The sequence below is a fragment of the Plectropomus leopardus genome, chromosome 5, assembly GCF_008729295.1.
Source record: "Plectropomus leopardus isolate mb chromosome 5, YSFRI_Pleo_2.0, whole genome shotgun sequence".
NCBI classification, from domain to species: domain Eukaryota; kingdom Metazoa; phylum Chordata; class Actinopteri; order Perciformes; family Serranidae; genus Plectropomus; species Plectropomus leopardus.
This window is the reverse complement of record NC_056467.1, coordinates 10,123,203-10,139,894: the sequence shown is the minus strand read 5'-3', so window position 1 is coordinate 10,139,894 and position 16,692 is coordinate 10,123,203. Positions and strand designations below refer to the sequence as shown.

Sequence of the window (16,692 nt, the reverse complement as noted above, 5' to 3'; positions counted from 1 at the left end):
AGATTGCAAGAAAAACAGCATATTTTTCTCACAAATGGAGATATGGGATATCAGTTATAATGGGATAACCATGGGATTATCACAGCTGGCAGGAGTGGCTCTAATGGGTTTCTTTTTTAAGATTAAGGTGTTTGTTTTTAGAGCTACATTTACATGTCAAAAAACCTCACTTTCTGAAACAACATTTTTCTCTCATTTGAACAATCTCAGGCAAATATTGTATTTGAAAAATTAAAATTTGAGTCAGATGTGATGGCGAAACCATCGAAACAAAGACTAAAAATCTGTGCTGCAACAAAAAGCATGTGGAGACCTACTGAATATGAGCAGACAATTTGCTCTCTTGGCTTGCTGGTGGGAGTCCATCAGGTTTGTGCTGATGCTCAGACCGTCTGTTTTGTGCATCCTGGTGGTGCTGCAGCGCTTTTCCACTAGAGTGCATCAGAGAGCCAATAAACATAGTTAGGAAATATTAAACCTGTTCACATTAAATCTAAATGCAGCAGAACACAAGGAACAGTTGACATTAAAAAATGGTGTAATACGTTAAACAACTGCCAGTCTATTGGTGCCATTTTGTTAATAAGATCTGATTAGAAGACCTGAGACTAGTCTTCAGAAAAACAAATATCTGAGAATGAATAGCTTTGACACATCATAGAAGAATAGCACAAAGTTTATTCAACATACAAAATTAATAAATACACATTGCACACCTTATCAAAATATGCCACAACATATGTGAGAACTGCAAATGATCTATTTCAACTAATACTGGCAATGATAACATAACACCATCTTTAAAACAGTCTTGTGGATAAGTTTATGTTAAATTCAAATATACAAAATATTGCCCTTTTTGACAGAGAACTGAGAATTTTAATTTTAGAAATGCAAATGTTGGTTATGACCTGTCATACATATTGTGTAAAAAAAAAAAAAAAAAAGGCATATATGACTCAAAGCAAAACTAAAACAATCTCATTATTTTTTCCACGCAAAACTACATTACTGTTACGAGAACTGTTTTGTTTTTGATTCCATGTTGCAGTGGTCAAATGTAATGCTTTGTTATTTATAAACCCTTGGCTGTAAATGAGGTTACTAAACAAACACAGGCCAGCGTACTGCCAAGAAAAACTTGTCTTGTATAACTAATGTATAACTGCATGCTTATGCAAAGCTTAAAAATAACACAGGCCAAACATACATAATCTTATAAATGGGAAAAAAGCAACACATTATCACAATTGTGATACCACACTAGTAACACTTTATGGTACAATAACCACATTGTATTTTCATCTCAAACCTATAAAACAGCTGAAACAAAATGAGAAACAAGTCTGCTGCCTAGTGTTGTATCTGAATTTGAGTTTTAAGTAGAGATAAAATCCAGCTCTAAATCTCTGACTTGACTATGATGACAAAATATTATTCAGCATTTTCCACTTTTCTTCCCAGATTAAATAAAAACATGCTTAACACCAAGAGAAAAAAAACTACACACCAAGGGCTTGGAGGCATACGTAAACCAAAATAAATATTTTTAATAACATTCTGTCTGCATTTAAAAGATTTTTTGAGAATTCCAAGCCCTTGATATGTGTCAGTTCATTTATTGCACCACATATATTGCATAGGATGTAAGCTGTTACCAGCTCCTCATTGCCCAGCCATGACACTGTGTACTTAAAAAAAATCTCCACAAAGCTCTTATACAGATAAATTTAAAACTGTGTGCCAAATTGTTTCAGCTGAATGGTTAGAAGGTCATAAATGCAACTAAAAGGATGCATTTCATGACATCTCCAACATGTACGCCAGCAGGCAGTTGTATTTTTACAGGCCTTGATGTGCAAGTGGGATCTTAGCTCTGAGATCATCATAGACCCACTGTGGTATAAAGATAAAAAAAACTCAGGCCAGATATAAACAGTTGTGCTTGTTGCCTCCCAGAAGACACATCCACTGAGAGATGGAAAATCGATTACCTTGTCAAAGTCTTTCTAGCACTCCTGATTCTCACTGCAAGTGGAGGTGACCCCCGCCTTGGACAGGAAGAGCTTACCGCTGGGACAGACGCAGACCTCGTAGAGACCCTGAGCATTTCCAGAAACCCCTCCTTCGCTCAGGGGCAGGCTCGGCATGCGTACAGTCTCAGCATCCAGCACCAGCTGTACAGCAGACAGCGTGGAGAGCAAGGACGACACAAGGAGAACAGAGTTGCACTAAATCAGCAAGAAAATATCACTCTGCTTAATTCTTTGCACTTTAAAGCGAGTGCACATGCACACATAATGACAGTACGCTTTGAGGTAGAGGGATGTCCAGTGAGTGCCTAACCAATGCACTGATGCATAAGGAAGATATAATAAAGAGAATGTGACACAAAGTCCACATTCCTGTGGCAGAAAACCAGAGAATGTGAGCTTTCAAATAGCGTTTAGTATCACCCAGGACAAGTTCAGTGCAGATCAACACTTAGTTATCTCCCCCACAGCAAGAAAAGAGATAGTGTGATAAACCCTGCAAGTATGTTGTCATTTAAATGTGCTACTTTCCTGAGAATGCATTAACAAAGGTCAAAATAGTGTCTGACATACAAATGCTTTAATGTGGCAGTTAGCTGCACCACAACAATTTATCCAGCCCTGACTTAGCCACAACCAATCACCAAAGCTCACTCTAAATAATAACATGGAAACTGCAAACCACTACACAACAGACCTCCAAAGCCCAAATAAATGTTTTGTAAGTTAATGACCTCATTACAGTTACAGACAAGGATCTCAAGGCTGTTTTTGGCTTTATAAATTACTCCTCATGTTTAACTCTGCTAGAAGTCAATACAGCACAGTACAGTATGATGTGTAAACGTAGAACTAAAGCAGAACTGGTCTAATGAGCTCTCTCAGGGCAATCTGTAGAGTATTTTGGACAAACAACTCCAACAAATGGAAAAAGCAAACTGTCAAACTGCTCTTGAGTGAGGCTCCCCTGGATGAAAAGCTCCCAGGTGCGACTGTGAGAGATTATAGAAGCGTGAAGCAGCATGTTGTTGCAAAAGCATACTGTATATTCCCTTAATCAAAAGAAAAAAAACAGACCTGAAGTTGTTGTGTAAGAGACTTCAGGAAGTGAATATTGTTTATCTTACCAGTCCTATGCTAGAATGCAGAATAACATCCATGTTGGAAGCAGCTTCAATGTTGCCAGCCAGCGCTTTGAGATGAACTCCTTTTGGCGCATCCATACTGAGTGAGCGAGTGGGTGACTCCAACCTAGAGCAAAACAGCTCATCATAATAATCACAGCTTCCATCCACATTAAAGAGATAAAAAAAATTGGATGCTCTTAGTTTTATTCGACATAGTTTGCACATCAGTGATGACAGGGCAATGCTGAGGAAGGTAAATCTACAGACTGAAGCGTGACCTATTCTTCAGTGGATGTCATGCATTATTTCTTTTGTAATATCACGTAGTACAACCCAAACAAGATGGTTGAATTGCTCACCTCAGGTCTTTCAAAAGTTCAGATCTCAGCAACGGCACCTCCACTGAGTGCTGGAACAGCGCTCCTTCAGGACCTGATGGAAAGACACACATGTCCAGAGGCTGAATCGAGATGTGTTACAAAATCTAGCGCACTGTGAGGGTCTGATGCACACATGCAGACTGATCCTATAATAGTGTGTGTACATTGTTTACACACTGACATACACGGTTTCGGGGATTACCAAGTCATCACTTTTCTGAAATCTTGCAGTCAAACAGACTGAAACCAGGGCTAAAAATAAGACTACACTCTACTTAAAATGACCATCTAATGAGCAATTAGACATCTACAGCATTCAAGCACATTTCAGTTTTTATCCAGCAAGTCTCCAGTGATGCTGGTCTATTCTGATCTGACCAACTATTACAAAAAATGTTAAGTTTGGTAGATATTCGTGGGCCCCAGAAGATGAATATCAACTTTGATGATCCCCAAGCTGCAACCTCCGGGGCTGAAAAATGAAGCCAGAATCTGTGGTCCATCAAATGGCTATTTTAGGCTGGCTCCAGAATTTTGCAGTCGAAATAAACATGTCTACTATTATTTTGTCTCTATAGATAATTTCAGCATCCATGCTGGCTGTACAGGGATGATTTCTTTTTAAATGTATTTATTTTAATATAGCTCTTCCATAAGGGCAGGGCTGCTTGAGAGACAGGCTGTCTGCAAGATCTGAGTCAGCCACACCCTCCTGTCCAAATATGGTCTCTTCTGGCTCCAAAAAAACAATATGGCAACAGCAGAAATGCAGAGGCCTTAAGACAGCAGTCCACAAACAACAGACTGTATGCCACAAACCAGTGGGTGATGTCATGGTAGCCATGTCCATTATTTATACCGTCTATGGTCTGTTGACCTGAACAACTATTACATAAATTACTATCATGTTTTTTAGATATTCATGGTTCCCAGAAGATGAATATCACACAATATCATCATCAGATACTTTCACTTCTACAGCCACAAGCAAGCAACATTTTGGCTTTTAGTGAAATGACTAGTGTTGAATAGGCATATTTTGTGTTTTGTGCTAATTAGCAAATATATAGCATGCAAAACTAGGATAGTAAACATTGTAAGCACAACAGCATACTTGATTTACATCAGTATTTAACATCGTCATTGTGAGCATTTATATGCTGACATTTATGGGGTGCCAACTGTAAAGTTGTGCACTCTGAAACAGCAACATTTCTTCACATCTAGCCCTAAAACATAATTAAAAATGTGTGAATTTTTCAAAGTCACTTTTAAACACATTTAGGGCAATATTTGCAAACTTTATAAGATTCATTCTTTCATGAAAAAAATGTTAAAGACAATGTCACTGTCAAATAAAAATGTTTAAACTGTAAATGGTAAATGTAAGTGTTTAATGTAAAATGTTACTTCTAAAATTTAAATGTTAAATCTAAATATTAAATGTTATATCTAAATGTTAAATGTTATATCTAAATGTTAAATCAAATGTTATATTTTGCACAACTTTACAATCAGCCCCTCATAGATATTAGCATTTAGCTCAAAGCAGCGCTGTGTATATGAGCACTCAGAGCTGCAAGCATGACTGAAGGGTCCGGATCATGTTTTAACCGCGCAGCGTTTCAATTTGTGAAGCTTGTTTTTAAAAAGTGAGTTGTCTGCTCTCTGTGGATCAAAGTGACCTCGGGCATAATGAGGCTATCAGCTGACACTCCCTTCAACATTAATCAGCTATCACAGTGTGTGGGCAGTGACCCACAACACAATCAATACACAGACTGGACACAGAGAGACAGTAAAGTGAAGCAGGACAGAAAAGAGAATGGAGGATGGCTCAGTCTGAAAGCCAGCAAGACTGTTTTCTTCAGTGCTTTGTTGTGTAAATGACATATTGTGCGGTGCTGAGGTGTGATAAGCTTTTGTTAGTTCAAAATGTACATGAAAAAACGTTTGATTAGAATCTAATGTGATGGATCTCACCTACATGGCATTAATGCACGCTGCGCTTTAGATAACTGAGCTCCTGGCATTTTTTTCACTTTAGAGATATCCATGCACTCAGCTCTATGACATGAATGATTATGAAAATGACTGCATCCGTCTTTGTCCTTGGTTGCTAGATTGTTGCACAGATATCTGCCATCAAACCAAATTGCTCCTGTCGAGTTCACATCTGTTGTCAATATTATCGGTTTTCCAAATCTGGAAAAAAAAAAAATTTGCCAAGAGGTGTGCAACATTTCCATGGAAACAGCAGGTGGCAGCCGTCGGTATACCTGTGATCCGTAGTTTGTCTGGTCCAATCACAGCCTGGTCACCATCTGCAGTGAACAGCATGTTGTCATTGTGGGAGTTAATGAGCAGATTCGGAGTGTGTCCCTGAGCCTCTTTTGGGCCTGTAACAACAAAGCAACAGCAAGAATATCTGAAGGGGTTTGGCAATATTACATGGAAATAAAAGAATCAAAATCAAATCTTTCTTCTGCGGTTATAATTTTCAAATCGGCAGTGCTTTAAGACTAATCACGGTTCCTACAGTTTAAGGCAAGCGAGAATCAAGACTTTTTAAGATGTTTTTAATGACACTGAATTGAATATAACGACCAATTTTGTAACTAAGATTGAAGGGAAAAAAAACATGAAATGACAAAAAAACTCAGGGTTAGGGACAATTTTACCCAAATGTTTTTTTTTAACATGTTAGAATAAAAAGTCAGAAAATCTACTTTAAATGTTGAAAAAAAACACATTTGTTCTTCTAACCTGATCTCTGACATTAATGAAAGGGTCATTCAGTAAATTATTTAAAAATAGATATTGCCAATTATTTTGAGATATTACAATACAACATCTGAAAAAAAAGTCATAATAGCATACTTGCATATCTTAGCATTTTTAAGACTTTCTAAAGATTGATTTAAAATATTTTAATGCAAATTAAGGCTGTATTTTTAGATTAATTAATTTAACATCTTTTTAAGGATCCATGGGGAACCCTGATTATGAGGCACGTCTACCCTTTGCCTTCTGAAAATCTCAACCTCGTCACAGGAAGTGGCAAAAAATACCCCATTTTGAAAAGAAATTAAAAGAAAATGTGTTAATTCACAAGGTAAATCAGCAAATCAATAGTGCTCAAACTAACAGGTGATGTATTTGAGGTCACTTGACTTCACCCCTCACTACACTGACAGCCCTGTGAGAGGAAAATCTAAAGCAAGTAGATCAGTCATTGAGATATTTAACCCACGTCATCACCTACAACTGTGAAGCGGCATGTAATCTTCTCTAACAAGCATTTTACTTTTATTCGCGGAGGGCCAAGAGGGTGCAGGCTAGGGTTTTTACGGCTTAATGATCAAGGACACATAACGGCGCTGCAGAACACAGCAATTAGCCGGGTCATTTGTTGGCCTTTTAATTATGACAAAACACCCCAATGCAGCCATTGGTGAGCCATAAAAGACGCACAAATATGATCCTCCACATGCCTCGGGCCCTCTGTGTAATATAGAACGACCCAGAAGCAGTGGTAGAGAGAGGAATGTTGCATTTAATGGATTTTAAATGGAAAGCGAAGAGAGTATAAATGGAAAGATAGCTTCTTGTCTCTGGTAATGTTAGACGAGAAATCGCTGCAGGACAAGTGCATGAATGACTTTACTCTTGCCCTCATACATCAGTGGGATACTTTGTTATGCATGAGTGCTCTATCTGTCTCTTTGTGTGTACATGTGTCCCCTTTTGGGCCCTTACCCACAGATAACCTCCCTTTGACATCACCGCTTTCATTGCGGGCATTAAGGGAAACATTTTCCGATGAGTGCACTAGAAGTGAAGAGTCCTGTGAACAAAAAAAAAAAGAAAAGGCAATTTCACCATGCTTTGTATACAGAACTGATACACATTTGCAACAAGAAATAAGAAAATGAAACCCAGTTATATTATTTTAAAGAATATTTTTAGAGTTTCCCAGTCTAATTACAATTAATTTTGCTTAGTTTGTGACCAAATGCCTTCAAAACTGACATTCACAGCAACCTCAGCTATACTTTTTTTGTCCTATTAGCTATTGTGAGCATGCCAGCAAGTTAAACTACGACGGCGAACATAGTAAATATTAAAGCCTACCTCCTCAACATCAGCATGTTAGTATTGTCCTCGTGAGCATGTTTGCATGCTGACGTTAGCAGAACCATAACAATCAAGATTTGGGTTGGAATGAAAATTACATTATTTTTAATGTCAAACAATAAATTAGAATTACGGTGTTAACATTAACATTTTGACATTGGGTTTTATTTTCCATACCTTCCTGGCTGGCCAACAACATTGTTCTGACACTATTTTTTGGTTGAATTTAGATTGTGACATCGGACAACCAACTTTCAATGTCAGGACAACATCTCATGCCAAAGTCAATTTTACATAGAATACTGATGACAGCTGATGTTATTTGGTTGGTTTTAAAATGTGTTGTTAAAAATCCAACATCTTCTCAACGTCTCATGCCAACATCATCTTGACACAGAAAAACAACATTTAGTCATAAGGTTTTTAAAAACACAACCATTCATCTGCAAAATGTCTAAATATTCATGTCCATACAACGTGAAATTCTAATGTTTTTCGATATTTAAAATATCGTCAACCTTATTTTCGTTCCAACCAAAATAATCATCTGTCTGAAGTAATAGTCCAACTTCTGTCTGAGATCATATTGATGTTCGACGACAGCTGAGTTTGCAACTATGTGTTTTTATTCAACGTCAAGATGATGTTGGCATGAGAAGTTTGGTAGACGGTGGATTTTAGTCACTTAACAACACAACGGAAAACCTAAAAATATAAACATCATCCATCATCAATGTCGTATGTCAAATTGATGTTGGCGTTAGACATCCTGACGTAGAATATTAGACACCCAGCATCACAACTTAAATGCACACAAATATTAACATCTAATAATATTGGTGGCCAATTGAGAAGAAAGTGGCACAAATCTTTTGCACAAATATTGGCAGAAGATATGACACCAGGCGATGGACTGAAACATGACAGAAACACTCAGAAAAAGTAGACTTCTGTATGAGACAGCCTTTGAAATACATCAAAACCGTTCCTCTGCAGCTGTAAGGAAGCCCCGTTAGCAAAAATGATCTGAGAAACGAACTTTCATGTGGAAGGTGAGGTGGTGAATCACTAAATCCTGAATCTTATTAGAAGTCCATAGATTACATTAGAGAAAGTGTCCGTCCATAAATGAGGGATACATTGCCTTTTTAATTAGCCCCATAAAGAAGAAAGAATGCTAAAAAATTGCTGCTATGAGCAAGAAAAGCCATAACATGTAAACAACTGCAGCAAAGTGTTCCCATCTGCTGCTAGCAGGCGGGCCATAAACTACTTTCCACCACAAAATATCCCTGAGGTTAATGGAGAGCTTGCAGCACTACCACGTGCGCTGTGCGGGACTGCCAAATCCACTTTGTTCTGACACATCTCCCCAAAAAAGTATAGTGAGAAATATGCAGTTCACTCACTACAGCTGGATAAAAACTGCTGGAAAGTCTGCAAGGAATTAGATTTAGATGATGACAGGATGTGTCGTCTTTACAGATCCAACTCACAATCAAGTGAAGTTTTGTAAACAGTGAGATGCAATGACGGCCCTGCTGTCGGGCCACTTAACTGAGCAAAAAGAAGTTTGAGAATTATTTTGGATGGAGATAGAAAAGGGAGGAGAGCCAGATGAGGAGTAAAAGAGGGATAGCAGAGTGAAGGGGAATGTAGGAAGAAGAGCAAGAAACGTGTGTGTTCTTGATTATCTTACTTCTCTGGAGTGGATCTCCTGAGCGTATATGGGGAAAAGAAACTCTGACTCCCCCTCATCCAGCTTGACCCCATCTGAGTTTACTTGTAGGAGTCCCATTCCTTCCTATAAACAAAACCAACACACATGCATTCAGGTAAAGATGCAAAAAGGTAGGTTTAGCCAAGGAAAAAGTGAAAGAAGGAAAGGTCATTATGTCAGTGACAGCATTGGGGCAAATCACTCTCAAACCCATCATAACTTTGTTGTGTCAACTTTGACACAGATCTTTCTGCCAGATTAAAAAACACACATTGCCTGATGTTCACTGACATTTTTATCTAATTATGCACGTTCATTTTCCTGGTTATTGGTAATGGTTTTGGCAAAATTGCCACAATAAAGATATGATGATTGATATTGATATGAAGATCGCCGCACTGACTCCTGGAGCGCTGTCACTGACTCACCTTTGGGTTTTGCAGGCAAGTCACAATCTGCAAGCAAAACTGAATAATTAACTGTATTTAATCAAATGAACACCTTTATATTATGGCTGTCAGCGTAACCCATTAGTTGTGATGCAATTACGGCCTGTACATTACGCATTGTTTTTTGTTTTTTTTGTATCGGGCTGAGTTTTAAAGCTTGCTTGATGATGTATCATATGAAACTAGAGGAGCTAAGGAATCCAGTGATAGCATGTCGTGGAAGGGGGCTAAATAATGCTCCAAAGTTAGGTTAAATTTTGGCGATGGAAAAAAGATTGTCTTGACTAAGAATTGCTTACCGTGTCAGTATGGACTATATAACTATTTTGTAATGCAAAATAATGAATTGAAAACATTTAATTTTGCGTTTTATAAAAATGTATTGTTTGACAGCCTTACTTTATATGCAAGGTAAAAATTCAAAATATAGCAGGTTTGGAATTTAAATCTTAATCCAGGCACTTCATATAGGTTTCCATGTGTATAACACACCCAGCAATGTTCCCTGAAGGAAGAAACCAACCAATTGATTAAGCTGTGCAGGCACGTCACAACAATGTGTGTGTGTGTGTGTGTGTGTGTGTGAGAGAGAGAGAGAGAGAGAGAGTGTGTGTGGGCTTGTTGTGTCCCTTTTTCTGCTTCTGCATAAATCCACCGTTGCCATCTGGACTTGGGACAGAAAGCTGACAAGACTCCATGAAATGAGAAACACAAACTATCCTGTTTAGACAGCCAAGTATCCTTAATGATAGATAATATTTCTGCTTCTGCTGCTAATAATAATAAGCAGGATCACTGGGTCAGTGAGTTGGAACTTAAAAATAGGAAGTGACACCAATAAAGTATACTACAGATGTAAAGAAAAGCAAGAAAAAGGGAAGAAAAGAAATTGGTGAAAATTATTCCAGCTGAAAACACAGACTGCTAAGGCTAGTCATGCGTACCGGGTTGAACCACATCACCCTGAGGATCCAGATGGTGAGGGCGAAGTTGACCACCAGGATGACTATGAGCAGCAGGACAAACAGGTAGAGGCAGCGCTTCCTCCAGCCATAGATGCCGATCTTGTAGACGTGGTCGGGCACCTGCCTGGGCGAGCTGCTGCCCTGGGTGGTGGTGACATACTGCTCCCGCACCATCTGCTGGCTGGGCACAGTGCACCATGGAAGGTACATGGGCAACAGACACAGATGTTAAACACATGAAGACATATTGCTCTTTCATGCTGGTCAGTGAGATTGGACATGACATGATATGACATGAGTTAGTGTAGTTTGTCAGGGGTCAGAAAAAACAGGCTTTTGGTGGCAGGTGCTTTTCTCAAATTCATTTTCCAGTATGTAGTGACTGTGAGCGTGCTGCAACTACAAATGTTGTAACATCATTTTGACATCATCTTGGTTTATGCAGGATGTCCTGTGCTGCACAAGTGATAGTTTTCCCTGACCAGCCAGTGGTCTGCAGTGTTTTAACTCCGCTTTCTAATATTAGTGTTTAGGAGCTTGACTTAGGTGATACCAGCGACCATCCACAACGTTTGCCAATGAAATGACGTCTCATGCAATTTGAGGCCATTTCTTACCATACAGTATAAATGCATCACATCACCAGCTAGTTGCCAAGTATGTTTGTCTGCCGTTTGGTGCTGAGCAGGTAGTGTACAGATTGTTTTTGGAGCGTGCGTTTGGAGAAATATTGAATACAATACTGCGGTATAAAAGATGGTTAGCAACAGATCTTTTCTGTGGGTTTGGTGGATTTCTGCTCCCTGAATCATGTTATGAGGTTGATTTCCAATAAAATTTGAATCTATCATGTTCAGTTTAAGCCTTTACAGTTAATTGTATATGTCCAAGCTGCAGAATTGTGCCTCTTTACAATGCCTTGTTCACACAGTCCACAGTCTTTCATTCATGAGCCCAGAGCCTGTTCACAGACACAGTGGATATTTGGCTCATTGCGCCAGTGGAAAACTTGACGGAATTTCCAGTAGTTTTTCAAAAAGTCAAAAGCCAAAGGAAAATGCCACTTAGTAAAGAGCAGAGGCGGTACTTTCTGGCTCCACAGCAGAAGGCTATCACTAACAAAAACCAAGGAGATTAATGTCAGCATTAACCACAGCAAGTCTTATAAGTTATGGCAAAAAAACAGCAGTTTTCTGTATTCAGCTCGTGTGAGGGCAAGCGGAGCTCCAACTGCAGAACTGCAGAACCTGCAAACGAGCCCCCCAGTCAGCACATTTGGACCATCTGACAATGTGACAACAGGGAACCTCTGGGACAGATTTCACAACCACACGGAAAGTGTGTGTTTGGGCACATGGAGCCAAGAACCACGCAGCCTCACAGGGCTGCAGAGAGGGGAGCGGTGTCACTCTCTGTTGAATAATCTGCATTAATAACACACACAGGCTGCAGAAAAAAAGCTGATTTCACTGAGGACAAGGCCTGAAGAAAATGCTGTCGGCTAGAGATTATTATGAGTCAATAAAACACCAGAACAGGCAGAAATAAAGACAGACTGCAGCTTTCTCCAAGCAACAAAACACTCCAAATCTTCATCAATAGTTTAGAGCCGACACATCTAAACTTTATGGAAAAAGTTATCAGAACAAAGACATATTTACGTTGTCTCAGCAGTGTTTTCTGAACCTGAGAGGCTCAGACTCCAGTAGTCAGGCTGATTTACATATGGGACAGATGTTGCGTCTTACTGCCACAATAAAGATGTTTTCCATCATGTTAAAGGAGCTGCTTTTCAAACCAAGAGGTAATTCTTCTTTGACATTGACAGATGTTCAGCCTGGCACATCATCATGCTGTGACTCCCATGTGATACAAGCAGACAGACTCTGCAAACCGTCCCATTCTGTACGAACAAACCCAATAAGCTGTGTTTCTATAAATAATGAAGTAAATATCATCCCGCCTTCACAGCAAGGGGCAATGAATAAAAGCAAAAGTGCTCGCCATTGGGGTCTGAACTCACTGAGGTCCAGGAAATGTTAGAGAGCCGATAATAAAGGCCTATAGTCTCCATGGCTAGTTTCATGCTGTTTGCAGTAAACACAGGGAGGAGACGTGTTGGCATAAAAGGCAGAGTGTATTTCTATGACCGAACCCGCCTCTCCACAGGACCTGTCACATGGCCTGCGAGCCCAGCTGTGATGAATAGCCCTTATTTCACAACTAAACAAATGAATCGTGTCTGAAAAGAGGAAAAAAATGACTTTGAGCATTGCCACAGGGGAGAGGATATCAAAGGTTGATAAGTGTTAAGTTATGTGAAATGCTCATTTTCCCTGCATCTCACCTTGTTTTTATTTTTTAAATCTTACTTGTGAGAATGAGTCATGATGACAAATTGAATCTCAGCAATGCAGCAGAGAAACAGAAACTTACAGTGAGGGTGTGTGCCACAAACATGACATGGAGTGCTGCACGAATGAGTCAAAAAACCTGGCAATCTGTTAGCATTTCAGCACCTCTGGTTCCCTCAGCTCAAAGTCAATGGGTTTTTGGTTAGAATCCTTAAATAAGGTCAGTGGTTCACACAGGCTTAAGAGATTTTCATACATTTCAAATACTAAATTGGCAGCTGCTAACAAGTGGCTAAATGACACTACAGAATGTCGTCATGCCGAACACAGCTTTATAGCCTCGTAGTGGTGGTGGCACAACTGTAGCGTAGTACGTTTTAGCCTAACAATAGCCTTTTACTTCCGGCGATTGCATTTAGGTTTCAGAAATCCTGAAAGTGGTGCTCATTTGTGAAGATTGTCTTGCTGAGCAAAATGTCATGTGTATGCATACAATGTAAATGTGTAAGTATCATAAATGTTGTTTACCACGGAGCTTATTTTGTACAATAATCCAAGATCCAATGGAAAAATGCCATAGGCTTTTTGACGAGGGAACCAGGGCGACGTTAGCTTCTGAGCTGGCCTACAGAAAAAAATCATCCCCGGGGCACTCTGTGGGTTTTTAAAGCCTCCGCACTGGCAATAGCTGTGGCCGGAGGCAAAGGCCTATTATTTCAGGTTGTCTGTCCGTCAAGAGGGGTCAAAAGAGGAGAAGTCACGGTCCCAGTGATGTCACACCACTAAGGTACAACACAGTGAAACCTGGTCTGCAGTCATTGAAGGACTCAATAGCTGGCGCACTATCATAGGACGAAAAAGTCTGTCATAAAAAGCAATAAACATACTTTCTCTATGCAAACACTCTATTGTATATCGGCCACCATCATTTTGAGTGTACCTAAAAGTTTTCTCAGGCCGAGTTCACCCAAAAAGCACTGCAGCGGACACCGTCCCTTCATATCTAGCACCGTCTGCTGTGTGACCCTTCAACATTGCAGCTCCAGTTACATTGCACGTGTCATTCACTTGGACTCTAGAATGAACTAATTAGATTTTAGTGGTCCGAGGTCAAGGTCAGTGTGACCATTCGAGTTTGAATGTGTTTTTGTTAGATGCTTTAAATAAGGTCTCTAGTCAACACACACTTAAGAGACTTTGGTTCTAAAATATAAAATACGTCAGTAAATACCCCCCTCCTGAATTCTGAAGTTTTTCTGTGTCTTAAAAAAGACAAACAAGTGGCTGAATGAGACTACAGGACATCGCTTTACAGCCTCGTTTTGGAAGCGAGGTTAAGTCATGCGACTGTAGTGTAGTTCGCTTATAGTTTAACGCAAGCTTTTTACTTCTGACGATTACATTTAGGCTTCAAAAATGATAAAAATGGTGTTCATTGGTAAAAAATTATCTAGCTAAACAAAACATGTAAGTATCATAAATGTTTGTCACAGAACTTATTTTCTGCAATAATCCAAAAAACCCATAGGCTACCCGATGAGGAAACACAGGCGACGCTAACTTCCATGTCAGCCTACAGAAAAACATCGTCCCCGCAGCACACCATTGCTCAGCCACTTTAACGAACGTGGAATCATTTGGGGTTTATTTTTTGATGTTTTTTCCAGGACGTACTCTCAAAAGAGGACTAAGATTAATCAGTGTCTGTAAAATTGACTGATTCCAATATCCCCTGAACTATACCTATTAACAGCCACAGATCATTTGCGTGTTGATCAGCTCACTCTGGGTAAATGAGCGGTGGGGGTGGAAGCACTCTGGATTTGTTCATTATGTTGTTAATGGATTTGATCTAACCCAGTCTAATTACTTTAAATGAAGGCATTAAGAGGCCTCTGTACTTCAGCAGCAGTGGGAGGAGGAGGCAGCTTTGAGGCTGGACCTTAAAGAGGCGTCTTCCAGCTCCAGTGTGTGTTACCACCAGCCCTTCAGCCACAGACTGCTCCTTCCATAGCAACCCAAATAAACACGCCCCGAACAGCCTCGCTGCTCATGTGCCAAGAATGCTTAATATACGGGGCTTCATGATCAGAAATACAGTCTGACCTTGGACAGAAAATAGTTTTTGTCAGGTCCATGCCTTTTTAGGCTCCTGGTGATAGAAAAGTGGTTGTTTTGATTGAGATTCTCATTCTAAAACTTTAAAACTAATATGGATCCTACACCACAAGAGAGACTATAGTCAAGTTTCAAAGGCACTGTACTGCACTCTAACACAGTCCCCTGCTCCCACAGATGAAGAGTACAGGTTCAGCACTGGTACGAGGGCAATTTATAAAGGGGCACCTTCTCAATTAACCTTAAACAAGTGATGCTCCTCATCCCGGCTCCGTCTCTGACCTCTGGTTGAGAGCAAGGGCCAGGCCGGACAGGCTAACTGCTTGCCTAAAACCCACAGGGATCCAGCTGTAATTGAGAATCCAGGCTTCCCTCTGAGCTGAGGCTTGACCTGACCGAACGCCAAAAGTTTCAGCGAGTCAGGAAAGCTCAAATTGTATAGCTGGAGGACGTTCGCAAAAGGAATACTCAGAGGAGGCTGCCGTGTGGACGGATCGAAAGCTGAGCACGGGGCTGAAGTTTCTGTCTGTGTCTAGTGAGTAGCCGGCGTCATGTCTCCACTCTGCTGTTAACTTCTAAAAATAGGACATGACATTGTGAACTAAATTTAAAAAAGCACAGGACACACACACACAAAGACCGTAGGTATAACTAATGGAATGAAAAGACGCTGGAGTATTGCTCAAACACAAAACATTACAGAGGTGCGCTTTCAGTGAAGTTATTTTTGTATTCCAATACTGCTGGCCATGTATGGTCAAACTGCAGACAGCTGGCAACCCAAAACACTTTTTACAGACCCCAAACTACTTCTGCAAGACTACAAAGTATTAACAGCACAACATGAGACACAAAAGACAAAACATTCAAAAGAAATTGTCCAGTAGGTCAAAGGTTGTCATTATAAAAACATCCTCAAGAGGAGTAATGAAAGAAACAAAATGCCACAGAATATTTGTGAAAGAAAAGGCAGAGTACTCACCGTTGTGTGTTCAGGCACAGCAGTCCTCTTTCCTACGCAACAGTAAGCAGAGCTCGATCTGGTACGAGCAGCTTGAGAAGCAGCAGCGCTTGAGCCCCTCACACTTCTGTCAGCCACTCAACAGCTGCGTGCCATAAATCCAGCTCTGAGTGTGCCCCGGCTAATCGCCACGAGACGGCGCTCCCACTCCCCCGTGCAGCCACTCTGACTCCCTCTGCCTTTTGAGCCTTCCTGCACACATAAGAATATCATCAGCATGTAAAGAGAGAGAGGCAGAAACAGAGGAGGAGGAGGAGGAGGAGGAGAGGAGGGAGAGAATTAAGTGGAGAGGTTCAATCTCTCTCTCACACACAAGGAAACCATCCATAATGAGCAGAGGCAGTTGTTTATCATGCATACCAGTGAGTCACTTTCACTGCCCAACCCC

The 16,692-nt window shown here is 40.2% G+C and overlaps 1 protein-coding gene across 3 annotated transcripts; it reads right to left on the bottom strand.

The window, feature by feature from the left end:
* Positions 1–658: 658 nt before the first annotated feature.
* Positions 659–16,461, bottom strand: sgcg (sarcoglycan, gamma). 3 transcript variants are annotated; one of them, XM_042486869.1, is made up of 8 exons: positions 16,266–16,461; positions 10,791–10,988; positions 9,377–9,481; positions 7,300–7,387; positions 5,820–5,939; positions 3,520–3,592; positions 3,161–3,284; positions 659–2,177 (listed from the first exon to the last, which is right to left on the bottom strand). In XM_042486869.1, the coding sequence occupies exons 2-8, from the start codon at positions 10,983–10,985 to the stop codon at positions 2,010–2,012; spliced, it is 873 nt and encodes a 290-aa protein (XP_042342803.1). In that variant the 5' UTR covers positions 10,986–10,988; positions 16,266–16,461; the 3' UTR covers positions 659–2,009. The 3 variants fall into 3 exon arrangements, with proteins under 3 accessions (XP_042342803.1, XP_042342804.1, XP_042342802.1); XM_042486870.1 differs by having other exon boundaries at positions 10,791–10,985; XM_042486868.1 differs by having other exon boundaries at positions 10,791–10,992; positions 16,266–16,460.
* Positions 16,462–16,692: the final 231 nt, after the last annotated feature.